This window comes from Coffea arabica, chromosome 11e (assembly GCF_036785885.1).
Source record: "Coffea arabica cultivar ET-39 chromosome 11e, Coffea Arabica ET-39 HiFi, whole genome shotgun sequence".
Taxonomy (NCBI): domain Eukaryota; kingdom Viridiplantae; phylum Streptophyta; class Magnoliopsida; order Gentianales; family Rubiaceae; genus Coffea; species Coffea arabica.
The window spans coordinates 42,886,892-42,910,907 of record NC_092331.1 but is presented as its reverse complement, the minus strand read 5'-3'; the positions used below and the strand labels follow the sequence as shown (position 1 = coordinate 42,910,907).

The window sequence follows — 24,016 nt, the reverse complement described above, 5'->3', positions numbered from 1 at the left end:
AAAACCAATATTTTGAAATTTAGTCTATTCATTGATCTAGAAAAATTATTGGGTCAAGGGAAATTGGTTCGATTGTTAGACCAACCATAATTGATCTGTGGTATCATAGTTATTTTAAAATATTAACTATTATTGTAAATTATGTAAAAGATAATTACAAATAAGAAAGAAGGACAAAAAAAGAAAATTATACTAACAATTTACAAAAGATGTCGAACATATGTATATATAATTTTTGAAAAAAATTATGAGAGATAAACAAATATAATATATCTATATACACACACACATGTGTGTGTGTGTGTGTGTTATTAGAGTGTAAAAAGAATGGAAAGAAAGAATATATATGATAGTAAATAGAGTTTTTCTTACGAGATAATTGAATATAACTCTAGTGATGGCAAATGTAATTAAATCCCGATAGTTATTAAATGTGGTTGATTAAATTTTAAAATTTTGACATTAATTGTATTAAAGGTAATAAATGATCAATCAAAACCATTATAATCCGCTAGTTTAACTATCGAACCAGCCAATTTAATTGGGTCAAACAATCTATTGAGCAGTTTGAAGATCTATCAGGTCTAGATAGCAAATCAATTGACGGTTCGACCAACCAATTCGGATTGGGTTTTAAAATTGTAACTAAAGTCTTATTTAAAGCAATTTTAATATTTCAAACTACATTATACTATAACCTCATCCAATGCTATTTCAACTTTCCAAATTACATTATAGAGAAAAAGTCATAAGGAGCGTAATCGAATTTAAGAGTATAAAAAAATTGAAATTAGAAACGAAAAATTAGTTCTTTCTAATTCATATTACAGATTTATTGAAGCAACCATATCTTGAGTTTATGAAAAAAAGAAAAGAGAGAGAGAGAGAGAGAGAGAGAGAGAGAGAGAGAGAGAGAGAGAAATTGAGCCTAGATACTTAGAAATGATAGGAAGAGAGTAAATAACAAAAGTTCTGGACAGATAGCGGTAAAACTTAATTTGATAGTATAACTTTGGACCACTACCCTATCTAGTATTTTTTCTATTAAGAAAAGTGAAACTGCAAAAGAGGGTCACAACAAAAACAAATAGACCCGTAAAGAGTTCAAAACATAGAAAGAGATAGGAGATGTCCAAAATTTTTAATCTATCTTAGATCACGAAAACGGTGAAAAAAGTTTGTTAAATATTCTTGAAGAACAAAAGTATGAAAGGGAAAAAGGATATAAAAATGAAATAGATAAAACTCCATTTAATATTAAGCCCTTCAAATTATGAGGAAAATGGATACCAAGAGAAGTATTTATCTTTTATATTCTTGAATACCAATAAATAGGACAGCAAAAACTTCAAGATCCATCTAAAATAAAACTGGAAGAAAGATTAATGGGGAAGGGGAGGAGAGCACAACTGAAAGGTTATTCTTTGTATTTTCCCCTATTGATCATAAGTTAAATGTGATTGTCAAAACTATATGAGAGAGCAGTAGACAACGAAAAAAATTTAAAACAAATAACCTAGTACTTTTTCCGTGTTCTTCTTGTTATTGATTAAGGAAGAAACATTTGCGGGGAAAAAAGAGATTTGAAGTGAAGAGCACAACTTGAAAGATTATACTTTTTACTCCTCCTCATGGATATTTCTTCCATTTTTCTCTATTGTTTAGAAAGCAAAAGATGATTGTTAGAACCAAATGAAAAGCAACAAAAGTAAAGTAAAAAAAGTAAACCAAAAAAAAAAAAAAGTAAATGGGTTTGGGATGAAGAAAAATATTTGACGTGTAGAGCAAAGAAGTTTAAAAGGTTATTTTGGATAGTTTGGAATTGAGAGAGAAGGGAAAAGAGAACATGGGTTTGATGTCTACAAAGGACAGAGAGTATGCGTGGTTTCTTTATTTTTTTTAATTTGTAAATAGTGTAGGATTTTAAAAAAGTTATTTGCTACTCAAATGATAGGAGAACAACAAAATTTTCTAAAGGCAACACAACTTCTTTCTATTATTTGTTCAAAAAAAATTCAATCTAAAACTGACAACCTAAACTATTGTACAATTCAAAATCTTCTTTGACTTTCCATATGTGACATTGATTTCAGTGTTTGTTGTGTTGTCAATCTTCCATTGACTCATATACATGAGAAGCAAAGTTCTAAACATTCAAGGTGTTGTAATTGTCTCTCTTTTAATCCTATGTCCCCTTTTTAAATCTATTCTTTGTGTACCTTTCATGAAAGGCTATGGTGAAATAATTAATCTTCTTTAAGTCTCTTGTTTCTAAGTTACGTGGTTCAACAAGTCAATTACTCGATATCTTCCCCACGTCAAAACTAATTTCCTTTATTTTTTCCTTTTAAGAAAAGAAGACTAACATGTACATAAATGAACAAGAGAAAAGATTGTAACCTATAACTGATTTTACTCACCGTAGTTTCTGTTAAATCCTACAATTTATATTGTCCCCTCTTGATATATGTCCAATCTTGTGACAAACATATCCAAAGGATCAACAAACAATAATCAATCCCTTGCCCTCTTATTGACATGCAAAATTGCATTTGCAAAGTAGATTCATGTGACTCAAGATGCACTTGATGATGCTATGGATGCAATTTGATTAACACTAACACCAAAAGAATCAGAATATTGGAGGCTCTAATATCAAGTTTTTAATGTTGTTTCAGATTTTTTTTCTTTTCTCTTTTTGTTAACTTTCAATGCTTGTGAACATTGTTTATGATATTGAAAAATTCTTCTACCTAAGTTTGATAATGGTACATACCAATTAGTGCGAGAAATGTATTGCCTCAACTTTTGAAATAATTAGCCTCATCATTGTCCATTTTTGCAATTTGATGGGTTAAATTTCCATTCAATATTTATGTACATTTGTAGATGATTTGCCTTAATAAAGTTTCTAATCATTACATTGAATTGGGAAATGATTCTTCTATTTGGTGACCTTAAGGCACAAAAGAAGAAAATAATTGATTCATATATCAAAGATAATTATTAAAACTCAATTAGTTGATCAATTTTTCAATCAAATCTTAACTACCATCCATTGATTTTTCTTGTATAAATTTACCTACACTTAACATATTTCAAGAAAAGAAAAAAGGCCATTTAAAATATTTCAACTTTAAAGATTGACAATAGCTCATATTCCATTCATAATTGCATCAAATTCTCATAGTCAATAGGAACTCCAAGTAAGGGAGTTTAGCACGTAATTGTGGCAAGTCAACTAACTCTCTTTTATCCTCAAAAGTTGTTCAAAAATTTCTTTTCCTTAATAGTTAATAGCATACACAAACTACTAAAAATATGAGGCCATAAAATAGCCAAATATAGTTAAGAACATAATTAAGATAATCGCATCACTGTCCCTCCTCCCAATTATAGACTATTCATACTATGTTAAAAAACTATGGCATATGGAATAGTAAATAATAAGCATTTACAAGAAAAATGGTAAAATATTTGAGTGCAAGAATTATTCAAAAGACGATAAAATCCAAAATTCAAATTAATTATTGAATAAAGAATTCTCGATTCTAATGCATAACGGTAATCATATGAATCTCTCATGTTTTAGGAAGACAGAAGAAAAGGGAAAATAAGAGTGAAATAAGCATTTTTGTTTAGTCCAGAATAATTGAAATTGATATAACAAAAATTATGAGAGCAAAAACTTGATTTCAATGAAATGAATATATGAATTGAAAGGATAATATAAAAAAAGTATGGTCATGGTTTACCTACCTTTAGAGTGAAGCAAACTTTTCAACGGGAAACCAAATAATATTGATTTAAGCTTCTTTAAACACCTTTAATTTATTATTAATATAATCATAACTAATTTCATACTTACAGATCATGTGTTAGTATCTAAAATGCATCATAACCACTCAATTAATGAAGAAAAGCCAAAAAAATAAACTTGACCTTTTTGCTCTGTTCCCATATAATTAATATCCATTCATCATATTTACCTTATTACTCTTAAGAGTATAAAAAATGTGCCAGCTCTAATTAGATTAATTATTAATTCCTTATTTAGAAGCAAGGTATGTGCTATTGTAACTATATTAACAATGCCTTCTTTTGTTAGTAGTTCAACTAACATTAAGAATTAAATCTTATATGTCAAATAAGTCACACCATCACCTGTTTATGATTTCACTAGTGCAGTTAATTATTCCAAAGAATTTTTTATTTAAATGCTGAAAACATTATGAGCAAAATGAAAAAGAATGCCATATAGAACTTACATAAATATAAAACAGTATGCACAAACTATAATTACCTATTGGTTTTATGGCATACAACTAACACTGATGTATGTTGGCTTCATTAAGAGAAAAAAAATTCACTAAATGAAAATATGACCTTTTTTTTGGGGGGGGGGGGGGGGAGTTACAAATTACAACTTATCATAAAAAATTTAAATGATCGATAAAAGTTTTTGATGTGCAATCTACTTTTACATTGTGTCTAGTTAAATTATTTTATTAGCATAAGCAGTGTAGGATCTATGGCTATCCAATTAATAATTATCAAGCAATTGTTTCATATTACTAATAATAGAAAACGAGAAATCGACAATTTATTTACTCTGTAAGAGGAAAAAAAGATAAAGAAAAAAGGAAATAAGAAAAAAAAATTGTCTATTAATCTGAAAATTTTGTCCAAAAATGATTATATATCTCAACTAATAGGATTTAAATGCTACTACTGAAATCGAAGCACAAAGTGAAACTGGTGGCTTTACCCTCCAAAACAAAAAAAAAAAAAAAAAAACCTGGTGGCTTTGAATGCTAAGGGGCTAACTATGGTTAAAAGTCATTACGTGATGAGAGGGTTTAATGGTCATTTTAAGCAAGAATCCTAATGTATTATTCGACTGAAAACGGTGCAAAGTGCCTATTACTTGATGTCTGTGGAAAAATGGGGGATAAGTGTAGACAATCCTACTACTAAAATGCTCGTTGCAATTTTGGAAATCTGTTTAGAATATTCAGATTTAGTTGCTAGCTTAGCAACTTAACAGGCAACTATGTCGTGCTAATCCTACACTGGTATGATTTGCAATTTGATCGTTACTATAAAATTTCACAAATATTCTACGAGTTCGTCTCTCATTGGCTACCAATTTTTTTTTGGCCTGCTACCGTCAACAGTATATTAAAAGTTCAGACACCACATAGCTGTAAATACCCGTAGACCCTGCCCCGGCGCAAAGCAAACCAGAAGAAAATGTTCCAAATTAGCTCCGTTAGACCAGTTGAGGTTTTCTCTGTGTTTCATATATGAAATTGACATCGTCTGGCAGGAAATGGATTAGAAAATATAAGATACACCGCATGCATCATGTCGCTTTCTTCAACCGTACCGATGTTTTATCAGAAAATTTCAAATTTCTAAAAAAGATAACCAGCATTAATCTTGAAAGTTTAGAAATCGCTGCTCGCGAGAGAGAGAAACAAATAAATTACAAATAACCAAAAAAGTTTATCCTAAAAATTTAGAAGAGTCGAATGGCAAACCTCAAAAGGAAATAATACGAATGCATTCAAGTCTGAGGTTGAAGTCCATTTTCCTCGTCAATACAAACCCAAAGGAAAATTACCTCAAAAACTTTTAACTCATCCCACACCCCCGTTTGGAATGAATCATCAGTAACGGTACCTGCTCCTTTCCCGATCCCGATCCCGATCCCTCTCCCGTTCGCGTCCATAATCCCGGTCTCGATCATATTCATAATTTCGATCTCTATCTCTTCCCCTATCTCGTTCTCTGCTTCTGCATCTATGCCTATCCCTCTCTCTGTCCTCACTCTCTCTTCCTTTGCCTCTGCTTCCTTCCCTTTTATCTCGGTCACCAGCACCTGCCAGCAATTACATTCAGATGTCAGGTAAAGCAACTTCATATAACAAATGGTTTGGTGCAGGAGTACAATCACAAAACAAAAACACTTTGACAATGTGTGTCATATAACATCATGAATTTACACGAGATTTCACTCAACAAAGCTTAGGCAATCAACAGTCATATTAACACTACGGCATATGTACCCTAGTGCATTTCCTTTGGATTAGTGCTGGAAGTGCTGGAAAAAAGGAAGTCAATTCCTAAAACTCCTAATTTCAGGCTACCACCAGACCATTCTAGCTTGCAGCACCTCTTCCTTTCCTGGTAACAGTCAAGGGTAGCCCAGTGGAAGAACTACTGATAATCAGTGCTACTGCTGGTAGGGCTGTTTGGCATCAGGTCAGATTAAGTAAAGCTTACATCAGGTCCCATATTTCTAATACTATCTTCTCTGAGCTCCATGGTCACTACAATAAACTCATCAAAGAATAGCCCCTCCTGATTTACAGCTTTAGATCTAGTAGCATCGGCAATGGACCTAAGAGGATTATACAGCTACAGTACCAAACTCACTCACAGGTTCTTCAGTTTAGCTGCTCAGTTTCAACATTACTCAGTGTCCAATGTCGAAACATAGTTTGCAGTGATTAAAAAACAGAACAAAAGTGAAACTGGGATTTCTAGTTAATGACAAGAAGTAAAACAAGTGAATAACTCCTTGGAAGAAATGATTTCAAATTAAAATGTGAAACTGGTTGACTCGCTATTGTCTCTGCCAAAGACCTCCCTCTAGATCCCTGTCCTTTTACCGTGCAGTAAATATTGCTCTGAGCATTAGTTGTAATTTTATAAGTTACTACAGGCACTTTATTGATGTTACTCCATCATTATGTACTTGATTAGAATAGGTCTTAGTCAAACAACTATTACATATTGTAACTGGCAAAAGTGCAAAAGTTTACTTTTGGGATTGTTCTTGAGCAGTAAGTTGGGCCCTAGGTTGCCTAACAGGTAATTTGTAGAGGCATCAACATTTGACCACACCACGTTAACAAGTAATAATAATTCCTTTATTATCAACTTTCAAGAAAACAACTAGTAAATTTCAATGAGAAATTCAAAAACAAAAGCAGCGGAGGAAAATCAGAGAAAAGAAAAGGTTGATGCACCATGTTCTATCGAATGGAACATTACGCAATGGACAGTCCACTGCTGGCTATTATTGGAGACCAGTAATCCAAATCAAATTTGTGGTAAATGATTAATTTTCCCAATTGTAAAGGAAAATTGACGGTGCTGAGCACAAGACATGGTCCAATTAATTCTCCCCTCCTGATTTATGAATTATGCCGTCTACCAATTATTAGGGCTAACAATTTTAATGAAAGACTCCAACTATTGTCAAATAATTGAAAATAATTGACTGAAACATGTAAAATAATGACTTTTATAGAACTCCTCCACAAAAAAGGCGCTACTAGTTTGACATTATCTAGACCGGCTGAAAATATGTCCACAAATTATTCCCATGACAAATACAGAGGCATGCTAATAAGGTCTGGAGAAAAAACTTTCATCCACAAAGTAATGCAATGTTCTACAAACTCTTTCCAATTGTGCAAATGCTTCCCTCAAAGAGATTTGCAGTTCCCTCCTTCAGAACCATAAAACACGGCAAGGGCGTGATCTCTCTAAGCACTTCTAATAAAGACAGTTTTTTTGAGATTAATATAACGGGAAGTACATCTATCTTTTATTTTAGGTACTTTTTCATGTTATGATAATAAAAGTAAAATTTCTAATGAGGAAATATTTTAACTGCACGAGCAATTCCAGATTCTGGAATTAAAAGGAGACACCTAAAACCAGGTAAGTGGCTCCTTTTCTTTGGTAAAATTTTTCTCACCAAAAAAATTATATAGCATGCTTCTTAGGATTTTCCATAGATATGTACAACACCAAATTGTAGCTAGTAGCTAGTTTCTTGTAATGGGGTAATTTTATTATCCTGCCACTACAAATTGGATATTTTTACACAAATGGCAATGCCTAAATTGTCCATATCCCGACCTTATGTTTACAAGTATTGCTTATTTCAAATGATTTTTACACTGACCAGGTAGTAATCCACAAAATACAGCTCTCCAAATGGTTCTCATTTCCTCTCACAGAATTATATAGCATGAGGAATGCATGTATATTTTTCTGTGGGTTAATCCTTTAACACATGCACATAACCACATTAAAATGAAAAGCCAGAAGAATATTGAGCGCTTTCCTTCTATCAAGCCATGCTCCAAGGACCCAACTCCATAGAAGCAGAGTTAAAATAAAATGCAGCCTTTCACCTATCTCCTAGAAAAAACACCAAGATATTGTACTTCTCTCCCTCCTAAGTTCTGTCAAAGGATGATGCTCCAGATGTGCAGCTTTGAACACCAAAAAGGGTTGCTTTCCTTGGAGTAGAGGCCTCTTATGGAATGAAAGGACTCTCCTACACCTTTTCCCCAAAATGTCTCTCTGGTACTTCTAACAATCATGCTCATATGCTATTTGCAAGAAATTCTACTTATCTACCAATTACTGTCACAAGTTTCTCTTGTAAAAGAACTGTACCATTTTGTCGGGCAAGTTTTCTGTTGCCTTTATCTAGATATTAAAAGTAGGTATACAACTATAATTATCCATTTCTGGTAATATCACAAGGAAGAAATACTGGCAGTTGATGTGATAGGCAGGTATTTTATAAAATCTAGAGCAAGATATTCAATCAGTTTGTAAGCCTACGGTTTAAAGAGGAAAACCAATGTAGAAACCTTTTAGGAGCTTTCAGACAAACATACACTGTATTATCTGTTTTCATGTGATGAAAAATGATTGGATTATTAATCCCATGTCATCCTTGTCTCGTTAGTTTCTGCACATGGGATTGACTCATCCCATAAACCAACATAGTCCAATGCCCGGGGGGTAAAACAATCCCATGGGGCAGGTGAGATTATTTATGCTAAAATGATAGCTTGTTGAGACAACAAAATAATGACACTCTTTATGGAATTACTTTTGATAACCAAAGCAATAATGGCATACCTGCCAAGGATAAGAATTGACTGTTTATGGGGTATCTTCTCAATAATTACATCCTAACCAAACTTAAACAATTATCTTAACTAGGATGAGGAATCCCAGGATGAGCCTTCTACGGACAATTAACCAGGATGACTTATCCTCCCTTATGTAATCCTCACACCAAATGACACCTAAGTTCTTGAGAAGAATGCAATCAAAATCAATGATTTTTATCACCCAAATGTCTCAAATGTGAACAGAAATAAGCACTTAATCTGCCTAAAGAACTCCTCATCCTCTTTTACAGCACACTGAGGTTAACATAAAATTCAAAGACTTGACCTAAAAAACTAAATTGCAAACAGTTCAAAAGCTAACAAAAGGAAACTTAATAAATACTGAGAGGATTAGCTTCCAAAGTATGCAACTTTAGCATGTATAGCTCAAACAAAAAACCAAATTCCGAGGCAACAACCTTACAATAAATTTGATTATTGCAAAAGTTTTGACTTGATAGCAGACAAATTTACCATAATCTTTAACGTTAAGAGATACCAAAATCCAAATGATCATCTTCACAAGCAATGTATAATTCATTTCAATTTTAATCCAATATGGGCTGAGCACTCCCATCTACCAGCATAGACTGAAAAGGTCCAAAACATCTCAGACTCTTGAGAGAAAGTAGATGATGACAAGAGCTTCAACAGCGCTCATCAATCTCCAAAATCACGTCCAGAAACTAAATCCAATAGTACACCTACTTTTGAAAAATTTACTAACTAATGCTTCATTCTTCCTTCATTCATAAATTAGTATTACAATCTTGTCACAATGGTTCTTCAATACCCCAGTACTTCAAATTCTGACTTGATTTTTTTATTATGAATTTATTGATTGTTTGGGCTCATAAAATATCTGGGAAACAACCACTCTTGTCTATTCCTCTCACTGGCATAAACCTAAAACAAATATGTTCCATAATACTACAATAGCATGTTCCTCGTCATGGGCAGCAATAGCTCCACCTAATAGAAACTTATATATGTAGACAAATTTAACGAATCTTACCTCTTGTTTTTCAAAATCACCTTAAAATCTAGTTATACCAAAATATTGAAGCATTTCTCTAGTCTTGATAACTAATACGTCTGCCCTTCTAAACTTATCATCCAAAGCAAACTAGTAGAAAAGTTCCACTGAATTTTATAAATTACCATGCTGGATTAGGTTAACATACTTCATACTCAGCATGTGACGTTGCAGCATCACAAGAATATAAAAGCTTTTCCAGTTTCATATCTCTTTCCCCAGTTGGATGTTATTATATATAAATCCCAGCCATAGAGACATCACAAACACCAACCTCGTCCACAGAAAACCAGATATACTAGAAATCACAGTCAATGCATCAGAATATGCCAATAACACAAAAGAGATGTCACTTAAGTCCAAGACAAAACATTGTACGTGATGTGCACAACAAAGCATTGTATGTGATGTATGGTTCTTCTAGTGTTTCACTTCCTTGGGGATAATTTGATTCCAGTAATGATTCTGATTATTTACATTATTAATCAGTTAAGGGTGTCTTGCATCCAGAAACCACCTAGGACTGACACCTAGAGTCAATATACCATCCTTCGACTGCTCACCTATCTACTGCTGCTTCTGCTTCTTGTAGCCTTGTGCAATTTTAACACTTTCCAAACCATGTTTTTAATCTGATTTCTGCTTTTCTTTTTGTAAGCTCTTTCTAAAAGATTGATAAAGTTGAATTGTTCTGATGTTTTCATTGTGTTTTCAGTTCTTCTACAACTTAATTAATAGCTGCATCGACAGAAAATCCTCATTATGATGGAAGTCATCAAATCTAATATATGAGATCTTGAACATAAGAAATTATGGGGGGAGAAAAAAGGAAAACTGGGCACTTACCCTAGTGTTTTGCACTAAGTTACCCTAGAAACGTTCCACTCACTCATGCACCATTGGTTTGTAACAACTAGATTCGCCCTTGACAACTATGACCAGCCATAACATCTTAAAGGCCACTTCACACCATCAAGAGAAAAATTTGTATAAGGCTTAAGATGAATATTCCAAATTTATTCAGCTATGAAAGGAAACAAGAATGTGTAACACTTCTAAACAATACAATTAGGACATTTTGCCTGGAGCCAAATCGCAATTTTTAATAATCTATCTGTTGTTTCTGTCTTCTCATTTTTTGTTTTCTTTTTCCTGGGGTATAGCTCTGACAACATACAGTGAAAGGACATAAGATGCACACAAGCATATCAGATGGCTATAAATCTCAAGCAGGCAACCCAAAAAATTGAACAAATAAGTAACTGGACTTTACCTTTTCTCAAACTAATTTGAAATGAAACTAAAACAAAAAAAAAGTGGATCTTCCATAAAGATAATGTAATGCATAGACAAGAATCCAAATATGTTCCATTCCTAAAAAATAGTACATAATTGAATAAGTTTCAAATTTAACTTTAGATGAAGATCAACACAATGACAATGATAATACCTAGATCCTCCACTTCCCATCCAGCACGTCCAGCACCAGCAAGGCTGTGACCAGCTTCAGCTTGTTTCATCTTTGCACGGAATTTCTTCTTAAGATTACCAAACTCATCGTACATTTCCCCATCATCCTAGGATATAGGAGTAAGATAAGTGTCAAGATCTAATGAAAATTATTCACTCATCTTTCTCCACTACATCTCTTTCTTACCTCTTCTGCTTCCCTCCGCCTTCTTCTAGTTTCCTCTATTTCATCTTCATCAAGTTCTTTGTAGCCTCCACCACGCCCACCTCTTTGAAAATCAATAATAACAACCAAAATCAGTCCCTTATCCACAAATACTCTATCTAATGCTCTGAAAAGAAGTTAGAACTTGTATTTAAAAAGGCTTAATTGCTTTAGGATAAAAAAGGATATAACACAAGGACAGAGCCAAAATTCACGCAAAAGCATGACCAGCAAAACTAAATTCGGCACCAGTAAACTGCCCTTAGCATACACTTAAACTAAAAGCACATGACACCAACATTGAGGACAACATCTAGTGCTTGAATGTCCATTCAAAAGGTTAACTTCATTTCCCTTTCACAAGTCAACCATGAGTAGGCATTTAAAAGGCCATTACTGCATCTTCCAAAAGTAAACTGATATGCAATATTGCATCTATGATTGCCATAAGCAGCTACCTCAAGAAAAGGACATATGGTTCAAACAAAGCACCATTTCAGAGATAGTATCTGCTAATGACTAGAAGAGCAAGAGAATGAGTTATCTTGGAACACAAGGTGTGTGTGCAATTAGGAGAAATCAACATTTTTTACATAAACTTTTAAATGAAGAGTCTGGGAATATATTCATAAGATTATTTGTTGGTCTCTAAGATTATAGTCTTAACAAAAAAATATATAAAAAGGGAAAAATAGCCCCTAAAAGGCAGATCAACCATCCCACCAAAGGTAGCGTCTCATTATATGGTAATAAAGGACGAAACCCACCTAAGCCATAGGAGAGTCCAAACTTGTAGGGGTTGTAACATGCACACATTTAGTTTCAACAAAGTCCAACAAGACCAAAACACTGTTCAAAGATGACAGAACTTGGAAAGTTACATTCAATCCTGGAATTAGAAAAGCTTAGGAAATGGATAACCCACTAAAAGCCTACAGGATAACAACATGGCTGCTCCCTCAGCTATTAGAAACAACAGTGCAGCAAAAATAAAGACCAAAAATTAAAAATGCGCAGATGATCCATCAACTTTGATGTGTTACAGGACAAAGAGGATATGGAACCTTAAAGATAATGGACATCAGACACTCATTTAAGCAGTTTAAGAATCAGTGGGACTGCAAGCAGAGATTCTATTTAATAACTACGTACTTGTTACTCTTTCTCTGTAAGTGACTCAAATTTCCAAATAAAGAGAAATAAGAAAAAATCTGGACTAAAAAAATCTGAAAATACGAAAAAATAGCTTTCTTCAGTTTCTAGCATTGTAAAACAGATAACTCATCGATAGTTATACACTCAAACCTCTCGAGGGATGGAAAGACAAGCTAATCATCACTAACTTTAAAACTGCAATATAAATTTATAGAAAATATAGCATTCCTCAATACTTAAAACCCCTCAACTGCTGGATACGTCGTAGTCATCAGTATCAGTTCTCCACCCAAAAAAAATAGTATCAACATAGACAGCAAAGTACCTAACACCACCTTCAGTGTGGCCAGGTTTATTGGTGTTGCAGATGTTGCATTTAGTGCGCTTTGCCCAATTAATATTACCACACCTGGAGCAGCAAGTGAAATGCAGAAGCATAAGTCACACATTAAACAATATGATTGAATGTTAGGAAAGAAAGAAACCAAAACAGAGTAGGATCATCATCTCCACAAACACAGAAATCCAGATCAGATGCAAATATAACCCAACTCACTTATCTTCTGATCAACTTTAAAGATCTCAAATGCACTAAGCAGTACATATGACACATTGAATAACAATAACATACTATGCATTTGAAACAATAAATATAAGAGACCAATTACCGAAGGCAGAAGAATATGCAACCAAAACCATCGAATGCGCTGATTGTCATCAGAAGACAAACAATTAATTTCGATGGCAAAAAGCACTTGATGGTAAGAGAAACTCTCTTCAGTAGGATGCCTTCAAAAGAGACTTCTAAGCACACTTCACTGAGGACAGAGCCAGGGGCAGAAGTCCATAAGATCAAAAGTATGTATCTAATGCTCAAAGAATGAGGGTTAGATGGACTCATCACTTTACGCTACACAGGGAGGCAAAAAGAAAAAGATCATCAAAGGTCAAAGCATCTCATCTGTTACAGAAAACCTCCCAAGTCAATAATACTATCAAAAATTTTTTTGGTGGAGAAATAAAGAATTTTTCTTTTTTCGCAGGGAAGGGGAAGAGAAGCAAGCTGCTGGAGTGCTTGAAAAGACACGAGGGGCAACAGCTGCGACAGAGAATGAGACCTTTCCAGTAGGATTTTCTTCTACCAGAGATATTAAACTATACAGCAAAAGAAGACCACAAAGTTTTATCTTAATGTAAACATTCCTCTAGCACCTGATAGTCTTAAGCTTTTAGCCATAAAAACAAATTTTAAACAGCCACACAAGTCTCTACTTATTTCCTGATTCATAAAAATCTTGTCTTTCAGTTCGAACTTAGTTGATTTCTTTGGCTCCTCATGTTTCTTATTATCTAAGAAATGTAAATTATCTAATTTTTCATTTAAAATGATTCATTTTATGCTTACCATTACGTTATCACGTTTAGAGTAAAGCACTCTGATTGTGTCCCCTAATAAGAAATATCCAATACTTAACATATGAGTTTGTTCAGCAGATCACAGTTCTTGGGTGGGGTAGACAAATCCAGGCCAGAATGTAAGAGAACTTTAAATAAAGGTTATAAGTTGACGATAAAACATGTAAAATTAATCAGCATATGTAAATTCAACATTTATCAGCAAACCAGCAAGTTTTAAAGGACATAATTCAATTCATTCATCTTAACAGTTGCTACGGTTATTTTTGCAAAGATCAATGAGTATTCATCAAAACAAAAACTGTTGCAGCATAAATCAGAGAGATCACTAAAGAAAGAGGCACAGGCAGCCTAGTTTGCAAATAGCTCAGAATACAATAAAAGCTAGACAGCAACCTCATTCTCAGAGAGATTAAAGCAAGGAGCAAATTCCTTACATTGGACAAGGCCAATCATTCGGACCAAAAAGTCCACCAACTGCACGGTTACTGCTCCCAATCTCTTGGCCACCCTGGCCTCTTCCCCGACCTCCAGATCCTGCAACACCAGCAGAAACACCGGCAGGTCGTGCGCTACCACAAAGATTGCACACACCACGAAATGCGAAGTTCACATTGGAGCAACTGTTATTGCCATAAATATTTCCAGAACAAACTTTCAGTTTTACTGATTATTTCACAGGATGACATACTCAAAAGAACAGATAAAAAGGGAACACAAAAGGGTATGAAAAAGCTGCTCACCAATGATCACATCACAGACCTTGTATTCGGACACATCCAGTCTCCATCTTGCTGCCAAGCTTTCCCAGTAGCATCCCCTCGACCTCTACCTCGTCCAGCACCTCCGTTAATCTCCCTAGCACCTACCTCCAGCCCAACAAGATCACTACCTAAGCTTGGATTCTCATCCTTGCTCTTTGACTCCGCCATAAAAACACCAATTATTGCTCCATGGAAATCGTTGTTGTTGAACCAATCAACAGCAGCTAATGCAGCATGAGGGTCCTCATACGTTACTGTGGCATCCCCTTTTGGCTCATTCGTTACTTTGTCACGATATAGCCATATTTTCGGTCGCCCTGTTCGCTTATCTTTCTATCATACGTAATTAAAAATATACTGTCAAAACCGTAATGAAACGGACAGAAGTGCAGAACAAGCACTATTCTAGTTACATTTCGACCAAAATCTGATCAAAATTCGTACCTTTAACACCCCAATAGTGCCAAAAAATTCAGCTAACATATCCTCATTCGTGCCAGGAGGCAAATTACAAACATAAACTGAGCCATTTGCAGGAGCTGCTTTTCCTGAATAGCTTGCCATTCATGCTAGTACCATGAATTATCACCAAAAAGCAAAAAACTGCAGAACTCATAAATATTACCCATATCTGAGTACTGAAATAATTGCAGAAAAATCTAGCTTATTAAATACGAAAAACAAAAGAAAAAAATATGCAGCAGTACTTTGCAAGAATTTCGATAAAATCGTCGAATTGTTAAATGCAAATTAAAATTGAAAGTTCGGTAACAAACATCCATCAGTGAGACTCACCGGATTCCGAGTCTAGTGAGTTGACTCGGGAAGAGAGAGGCGGAGAGGAACCCTTGATTTGGTTTCTGAGAGACTGCCGATTTGTTCTCAGTTCTTCGTTTTACAGAAAATTTAGAAATAAAAAAAATCCTAATAGTTCCGGTTAATAATAAGGTATTGGCTGTAACGGCCCATTCGACAGAGAGAGTTCAAGCCCAGGGTGCAAGCTTCCTGCCCCAATCATGTGCAGTTTTGGCCCAACGGTTCTGAAGGCCCCGATATTTTGGACTTTCGTATTAGCGGGAGTAAAAAACTAAAACTATGCTTAGATTGAGATATTTGATAAAAGATTTGAAATTTTTTCAAAATTTTCAAATTATTTATATTATTTAAAAGATATTTAAATTTGTAAACTATCAATTATTCTAGTATTTAAAATATATTTTAATAGTTGATGTCAGACAAATCTAATTGTCTATTAAGCAATCCAAACAACTAAATTAATTTGGATGGATTGCAAAATTTTCATCAAATTTTTCAATCCAAATGAAACCTATAGTTTCGAGAAACATAGACATCAAGCCTTAAGGTTTGTAACACAGGGTGCGCTTAGATAGCTATTTATTTAAAATTTATTTGAGATAATCTTTTGGGATATTTATAAGCATTTGGACAGCAGCTAAGGGTCTGTTTGATAACATAAAAAAGTGCTGAATCTAAATTTTTCAGACATTCAGATGTTTTGAATGTTTGATAAATGAAAATCCATTCTAATATACACGGCCAATACTATTCCACATGGAATTCAAAATACCATGGATTTTTTGCTGGAGTTGAATTCCATGTAGAATAGTATTGGTCATGTGCGGGAGTAAAAATATAAAACTACGCTTAGATTGAGATATTTGATAAAAGATTTGAAATTTTTTCAAAATTTTCAAATTATTTATATTATTTAAAAGATATTTAAATTTGTAAACTATCAATTATTCTAGTATTTAAAATATATTTTAATAGTTGATGTCATACAAATTTAATTGTCTATTAAGCAATCCAAACAACTAAATTAATTTGGATGGATTGCAAAATTTTCATCAAATTTTTCAATCCAAATGAAACCTATAGTTTCGAGGAACATAGACATCAAGCCTTAAGGTTTGTAACACAGGGTGCGCTTAGATAGCTATTTATTTAGAATTTATTTGAGATAATCTTTTGGGATATTGATAAGCATTTGGACAGCAGCTAAGGGTCTGTTTGATAATATAAAAAAGTGCTGAATCTAAATTTTTCAGACATTCAGATGTTTTGAGTGTTTAATAAATAAAAATCCATTTGCTGAACTTTTTAGGTAGTGCTGAACTTGTTAGGTAGTGCTGAACTTGTGTGTATTTTTTTCAGCACAAGAATCCTAACTGAATGCTTAATTCTGATAGGAATCAATAGAATTACTTCAATTACCTTATCTTATCTACCAAATCTACCCTTATTTGTTAATTATGTTCAAAATTATTATCTAATTAAACAATCTAATATTCTCTATCTAATGATTTTCTATTTCTTTTTTCTCCCTTTTGAATGATTTTCACATCTTCTCCATACTCCATATATAATATATTTCATCTTTTATATTAATTTAATTTAAAAATAAATATTATCATTTTCATACCTAACATTTTTAGCTAATTAAATCATAGGTTCTATTTCTTTTTTGAATGAAAAGATATAAGGGCAAATTTGTCAATTTAACTTATTAAGCATTCAGTTATAAATGTTTATCAAATAGTATAAATAGGTTTAACATTAAAATTCAGACATTCATATATTTCTTTTCAATACTTAAAATTCAGCAAATTAATTGTTTCAGTATTCAGAATTTAGAATTCAGACTTCAGAATTCAGATTCAGTTTTATCAAACGGAACCTAAATCTTCTAAATAATTGTTTGGACAGGAAATTGATTATTTAATTCAGTACTTCACTTGAAATTTGACTACCACTTTAACTATTTACTAAAATGTCAAGCCAGTTACATCGAATGGACTAACCAAATGCATTTATGATTCAATTGGGATACAAAATAGACCAAAAACATACAAGATATCCATCTTATGCACACCCGAGCTACTGCGATCCCAAATCACTTGTATTGGATAGGAGCCACAAGTATACCCAACATTCAATACCCTAACACATTATTTGTAATTTATATCAACCACACAAAAATTAGAGACACAACAACTAGAGTCATGACAATTGTAAAAAAAGATAGAATGAACCACAATAGGTATCAAATGTTTTTCCTTACCAATGTACTTAATGGACGTTAGCGACCTCGGGCTATGTACATTTGGTTCGCTATGTCATCCTGTTTCGCATTCCATTCTTTAACTTCAGTGCGGAAACATTCAATGGCTGCATATGTGGCATTGGACTTGCTCATAGTCCATCCTCATCCAAATATATATCCTCTGACTCGTATATTTGAAAGTGCGTGTCACCCGACTAAAATATCCTAAGGAAATTGTGTAATATACAACAAGCAATTACTACACCAATTTGGATCCTCATGTAGAAATTTGGAACCGATCCTTTCATTTTGAATCGTTACTTTAATACATCGAATATACGCTCGATAACATTCAGAAATTGAGAATGTTGCATATTGAATAAGTTTTTCTCAAGAGAGTCGTGGCCCACATTCTTATAAGGGGTATGGACTCGAGAACGTTCTTGTACACCATATCAATCATATAGTACTTGCTTATTTCATAAATAATTTTTAACAATTAAATTACTGAATCAATTATACAGAGTTTGATAAGTACAATAAATATGGTTGAACAATTAAACTGTGTTGACCTTGGTCCCAAACTTTTGATGTTTACAAAATAAATGGATAATATTAATATCTCTTCAAGAAATACTTTCAGTTATGCAGCAATTTGATTATAAGAACAAGTGCAATTGAAAGAAGACAAAGGTTGCTGAAAGCTGTCGGACGCTTGGATCGGACGTCCGATAATCATTGCGCAACTTCGGACGCATGAAAAACTCTATCACCGGACGTTCGAAGGAAATAAGACATTCCCCCTAACTCAGTGATTTCGACCGGACGCAAGTATCGGACGTTCGATAGGATTCTTTATATTCGACGAAATCTGTCGGACGCTTACAAGGACAATATCGGACGTCCGATAGAATTGAAAAAAATTTCTCAAACTCACTGCCTGCTGTCGGACGCAAAAAACAGGAGTACCGGACGTCCGACACTCCCAACGGCTAATTGACTCTTAGCTACTTTTATCCGTTGGAAGTATTAATAAAGCACTTTCTTGGTTTTCTATAAATAGAGTATGGTCAGAAAGTCCAAATAACTTTTGCACACTGAAGATACAAAAGATCTAGAGTAGTTTTAGTGAGAAAACACTCTCCAAGGAAGATTTATAGTCTTAGTGGTGTGAGATTCATTGTAAACTTTTCATTTGTGAGTGAATATTTCATGAGTGTAACTCTGTGAGGTTGTTTTGAGGGATAGTAAAACTTCATAACTTGACCGAGTGGAGTTCGGGGTAAGAAGGAGGTGAACCTTTCTTTGTACACAAGAGTGATTGTAATTCATCAATTTGAAGAAATTTGTTTGAATTAATCTACAAGCTCAAGAGGAGTTGGGTAATTAATTGATTTGCAATTCTTTTCTTTTTATTTACTTATTGTTACGTTTGTGATCTTTACATTACTTATCTCTTCTACTTCTCTCAAGTGATTTTGTTCATTCATTAATTGATTCATTGTGTGATCATTTAGAAAAGGGAGTAAATTTCATATTGAGAAAAAAGTGCCCATAACTTAATTAGATTTTTAATCAACCTAATTCACCCCCTCTTAGGTTGTCTTCAATTCTTGCAATTAGTATCCTTGAGATTAAGCTCAATCGGTTTAGAAGTAAAAATGACAACCAATAATGCCATATTTTTTAAAGGACATTCTGTCATTAGACCACCTATATTTAATGGATGCTATATGTAAGGGGGAATTATTCTGAAATTATAAGTTTGGATGTAATGAGTGAGGGGAAGCTTATGCTCATATGCTCAATTTTCTTCTTTCTTCCATCCATTGTTTTGTCATCATAAAAAATGGGGAGAATGTTGACCTTGGTCCCTAACTTTCAATGTTTACAAAATAAATAGATAATATTAATATCTCTTCAAGAAATACTTTCAGTTATGCAGCAATTTGATTCTACGAACAAGTGCAATTGAAAGAAGACAAAGGTTGCTGAAAGCTGTCGGACGCTTGGATCGGACGTCCGATAATTATTGCGCAACTTCAGACGCATGAAAAATTCCATCACCAGACGTCTGAAGGAAATAAGATATTCCCTCTAACTCACTGATTTCGATCGGACGCAAGCATCGGACATCCGATAGGATCCTTCATATTCGACGAAATCTATCGGACGCTCACAAGAATAATACCGGACGTCCGATAGAATTGAAGAAAATTTCTCAAACTCACTGTCTGCTGTCGGACGCAAAAAACAGGAGTACTGAACGTCCGACACTCCCAACGGCTAGTTGACTCTCCAACTACTTTTTATCCGTTGGAAGTATTAATGAAACACTTTCTTGGTTTTCTATAAATAAAGTATGGTCAGAAAGTCCAAATAACTTTTGCACACTGAAGATACAAAAGATCTAGAGTAGTTTTAGTGAGAAATCACACTCTCCAAGGAGTATTTGTAGTCTTAGTGGTGTGAGATTCATTGTAAACTTTTCATTTGTGAGTGAATATTTCATGAGTGTAGTTCTGTGAGGGTTGTTTTGAGGGATAGTAAAACTTTCTAACTTGACCGAGTGGAGTTCGGGGTAAGAAGGAGGTGAACCTTCCTTTATACACAAGAGTGATTGTAATTCATCAATTTGAAAAAACTTGTTTGAATTAATCTACAAGCGCAAGAGGAGTTGGGTAGTTAATTGATTTGCAATTCTTTTCTTTTTATTTACTTATTGTTACGTTTATAATCTTTACATTGCTTATCTCTTCTACTTCTATCAAGTGATTTTGTTCATTTATTAATTGATTTATTGTGTGATCATTTAGAAAAAAGTGTAATTTCATATTGAGAAAAAAGTGCCCATAACTTAATTAGATTTTTAATCAACCTAATTCACCCCCTCTTAAGTTGTTTTCGATTCTTACAATTGGTATCAGAGTTTGATCTCCTTGATATTAAGTTCAATAAGTTTAGGAGTAAAAATGACAACCAATAATGTCATATTTTTTGAAAAATATTATATCATTAGACTACATATGTTTAATGTGTCAAATTATGTGAGTTGAAAAAAAAGAATGATTATTTTTTTGCAATCTATTGATATTGAATTGTGATTTATTATTAGTAAAGGTCCATATGATGCCTCTCTTATAGATGAAAATACTCATAGATCTAGATAAAAAATAAGAAGTGAACTGACTGCTATGAATAGAACTCATCTCACCTTAAATGTAAAAGCATGAATGTGTTATATTGTGCTTTAGACTCAAATGAATCTATTAGAGTCAATTGTTACAAGTCAGCTAAAAAAATTTGGGATAAATTGAAAAAAATTCATGAAGGTAGTGAGAATGTTAGAAAACAAAAGAAATCTATCTTAGTTACTAAATATGAATCGTTTAAGATGGAGGCTAATGAAAATATTAATCAAATGTATTGTAGATTCAATGATTTCATTAAGAATTTAGAAGTATTGGAAAAAGAATACTCTCCAGGTGAGAAAAATAGAAAAATCCTGAATACCTTGTCCAAAGATTGGAAAAGTAAAGTGACTGCTATTGAAGAGGCTAAAGATTTGAATATTATGCCTATTGAATCACTTATTAATTCTCTGACCTCTTATGAGGTGAAACTTAAGACTAAGGTACAAGAGCAAGAAGATGGAAAGATAAGAAGGAGCATTGCTCTAAAATCATCTCAAGATGAAAATGATTCGGCCTCCTTGGATGGAGAAGATGTGGAAGTTGATGACAGTGATCTTGCTTTCATCACAAGAAGTTTCAAGAGGATTCTCAACAAAAGGAGATTTAGAAGAAGAGGACCTAGCAATTCAGATTCTAATCAATTCAACAATACAAGAAATAAAGGAAGATATGGGGCCAACAAAAAGCAAGGTGACAAATACTATGAATGCGGCCAAGTTGAACACTACATGAGTAAGAAAAGAAAAGTTGAAAGAAAATCAAGATTCAATAACTTCCAATTCACATGGAATGGGTGTAACTCCGATGGTGAAATTGAAAAGGAAGAAGAATCTGCTCAATTGGCTTTCATGGCCATTGGAGATGATGAGATAATATCTTCTAACTCTCAATTTGAAAGTGATGATGAAACTGATGATGATCTTGAATCTTTCATTATAAAATTGCATGATAGTTTGAAATAATTTTATACTAGAAACAAGGAATTAAAACATAAAATTGGCTTTCTTCTTCATGGCAATGCACGTCTTTTTCAAGAAAATAAAAAACTAAAAACTGAAAGTGATTTCTTAAAAAAGAGTGAAACTGTTTTACACTTTGAGCTTGATAGAAAAACAAGACTTTGTGAAATGTTCAAAAAGGAACAAAGTGATTTGAAAAGAAGAATGGATAATTTAAATGAGTTACTCTAACATAAAAAATAAGACTGTTTTCAAGGTAATAAATCAAAGATTCATCTTGGCACTTATGAGAAGAAGTTAAATTCTGGTGTAAATGATTTTGCTGTTTATAAGAGAAGACAAGTGATATTTATTAAATCTGTTTATGCAAATAACTCTTTGATTATGTATAATTTTTGTTGTTAAAAAGGTCATATGAAAAGTAATTGTTATGTGAGAAAGAACATGAGAAAAGGTATGAAATGCATGTGGATAGTTAGACATGATGCTAAGTCTAACAAGTAGGAGATATTGGTAAGATTGGTGAGATTCTTATTCATAATGACTTTTTGTAATTCTCTTTTGATATTTTTGATGCTTTGAACTGAGTTTTTCTTGATGTTTTTGAATATTACTGAATTTGTATGATGTCAAAAAGGGAGAGAAAAGAACAATTCTGATCTAATGATGATTTGTTTTGTTAAACTCTCTGTGATATGTTGGTATCTTCGTTGGTGATTGCTGAATTCTGGTATCATTTCTCTGTTTTTGTTTGAAATATTGGATTCTCTGTTATTGTTGCTGGATTATGGTATGAGATTTTTAGTCTCATCTTATGATAACAAAAAGGGGGAGAAATGGATGCTATGTGTAAGGAAGAGTTATTCTGAAATTATAAGTTTGGATGTAATGAGTGAGGGGGAGCTTATGCTTATATGCTCAATCTTCTTCTTTCTTCCATCCATTGTTTTGTCATCATCAAAAAGGGGAAGAATGTTGACCTTGGTCCCTAACTTTTGATGTTTACAAAACAAATGGATAATATTAATATTTTTTCAAGAAATACTATCAGTTATACAGCAATTTGATTATAAGAACAAGTGCAATTGAAAGAAGACAAAGGTTGCTGAAAACTGTCGGATGCTGAAATACTTTCAGTTATTTCAGTTTTCTGTTCCAACACTTAGTTAGTCATTAAACAGGATTTTTGCTCAGTTAAAACCCATTTTCCTAGCTAAAATTCAACATACAGCTCAAGCATTCAGTTATACCAGATAAGTAAGAGAATGTTGCAGCATTTTACCTCTCTTTTCCTGCAATCAAAGCCGAAAAAAGAAGATAAATGCATGCAGACTTCTTCCTTCTTTATTTCTTTATGATAAGATGCTCCAAGTTCCCATTTTTCTCTACCTTACTCTCTTACTCACTCGGTTGTGGCTGGAAGGAACCAGAGATGCTCCCTTACTCTCACTTTTCTCACGGTTTTGGGTATGAAGAAGAAGAAAAGTTTTGGTTGCCCTATTTCTTTCTTTTGTTTCCTCTCCGATGATGATACCAAAGTGACTGATCACTAAAACTTGCTCTTCAGTCGGTGGATGATAAAACCAAAGTTCCTCCACTCGGTCTCTACTTCTAAAGCTCAGATATCCTGTTGATCGCATGGTAGTTTTAACCAAGGCTCAAGGTTAGTTAGATCATTTAACATTAGCTCATTTGCTTACTAAGGCTGCAATTTTTATTAATTCACACAAATTATGATATGCACACAATATGTTTATTTG

At 33.4% G+C, this 24,016-nt stretch overlaps 1 protein-coding gene across 2 annotated transcripts; it reads right to left on the bottom strand.

Moving 5' to 3' along the window:
* Positions 1 to 5,414: 5,414 nt before the first annotated feature.
* Positions 5,415 to 15,967, bottom strand: LOC113719625 (transcription initiation factor TFIID subunit 15-like). Of its 2 annotated transcripts, none has more exons than XM_027244874.2 (8): positions 15,835 to 15,967; positions 15,484 to 15,642; positions 15,038 to 15,372; positions 14,713 to 14,898; positions 13,185 to 13,268; positions 11,687 to 11,768; positions 11,480 to 11,606; positions 5,415 to 5,884 (listed from the first exon to the last, which is right to left on the bottom strand). In XM_027244874.2, exons 2-8 carry the CDS (start codon positions 15,601 to 15,603, stop codon positions 5,673 to 5,675), a joined length of 1,146 nt encoding a protein of 381 aa, XP_027100675.1. In that variant the 5' UTR covers positions 15,604 to 15,642; positions 15,835 to 15,967; the 3' UTR covers positions 5,415 to 5,672. The 2 variants fall into 2 exon arrangements, with proteins under 2 accessions (XP_027100675.1, XP_071928674.1); XM_072072573.1 differs by having other exon boundaries at positions 5,536 to 5,884; positions 15,484 to 15,677; positions 15,835 to 15,928.
* Positions 15,968 to 24,016: the final 8,049 nt, after the last annotated feature.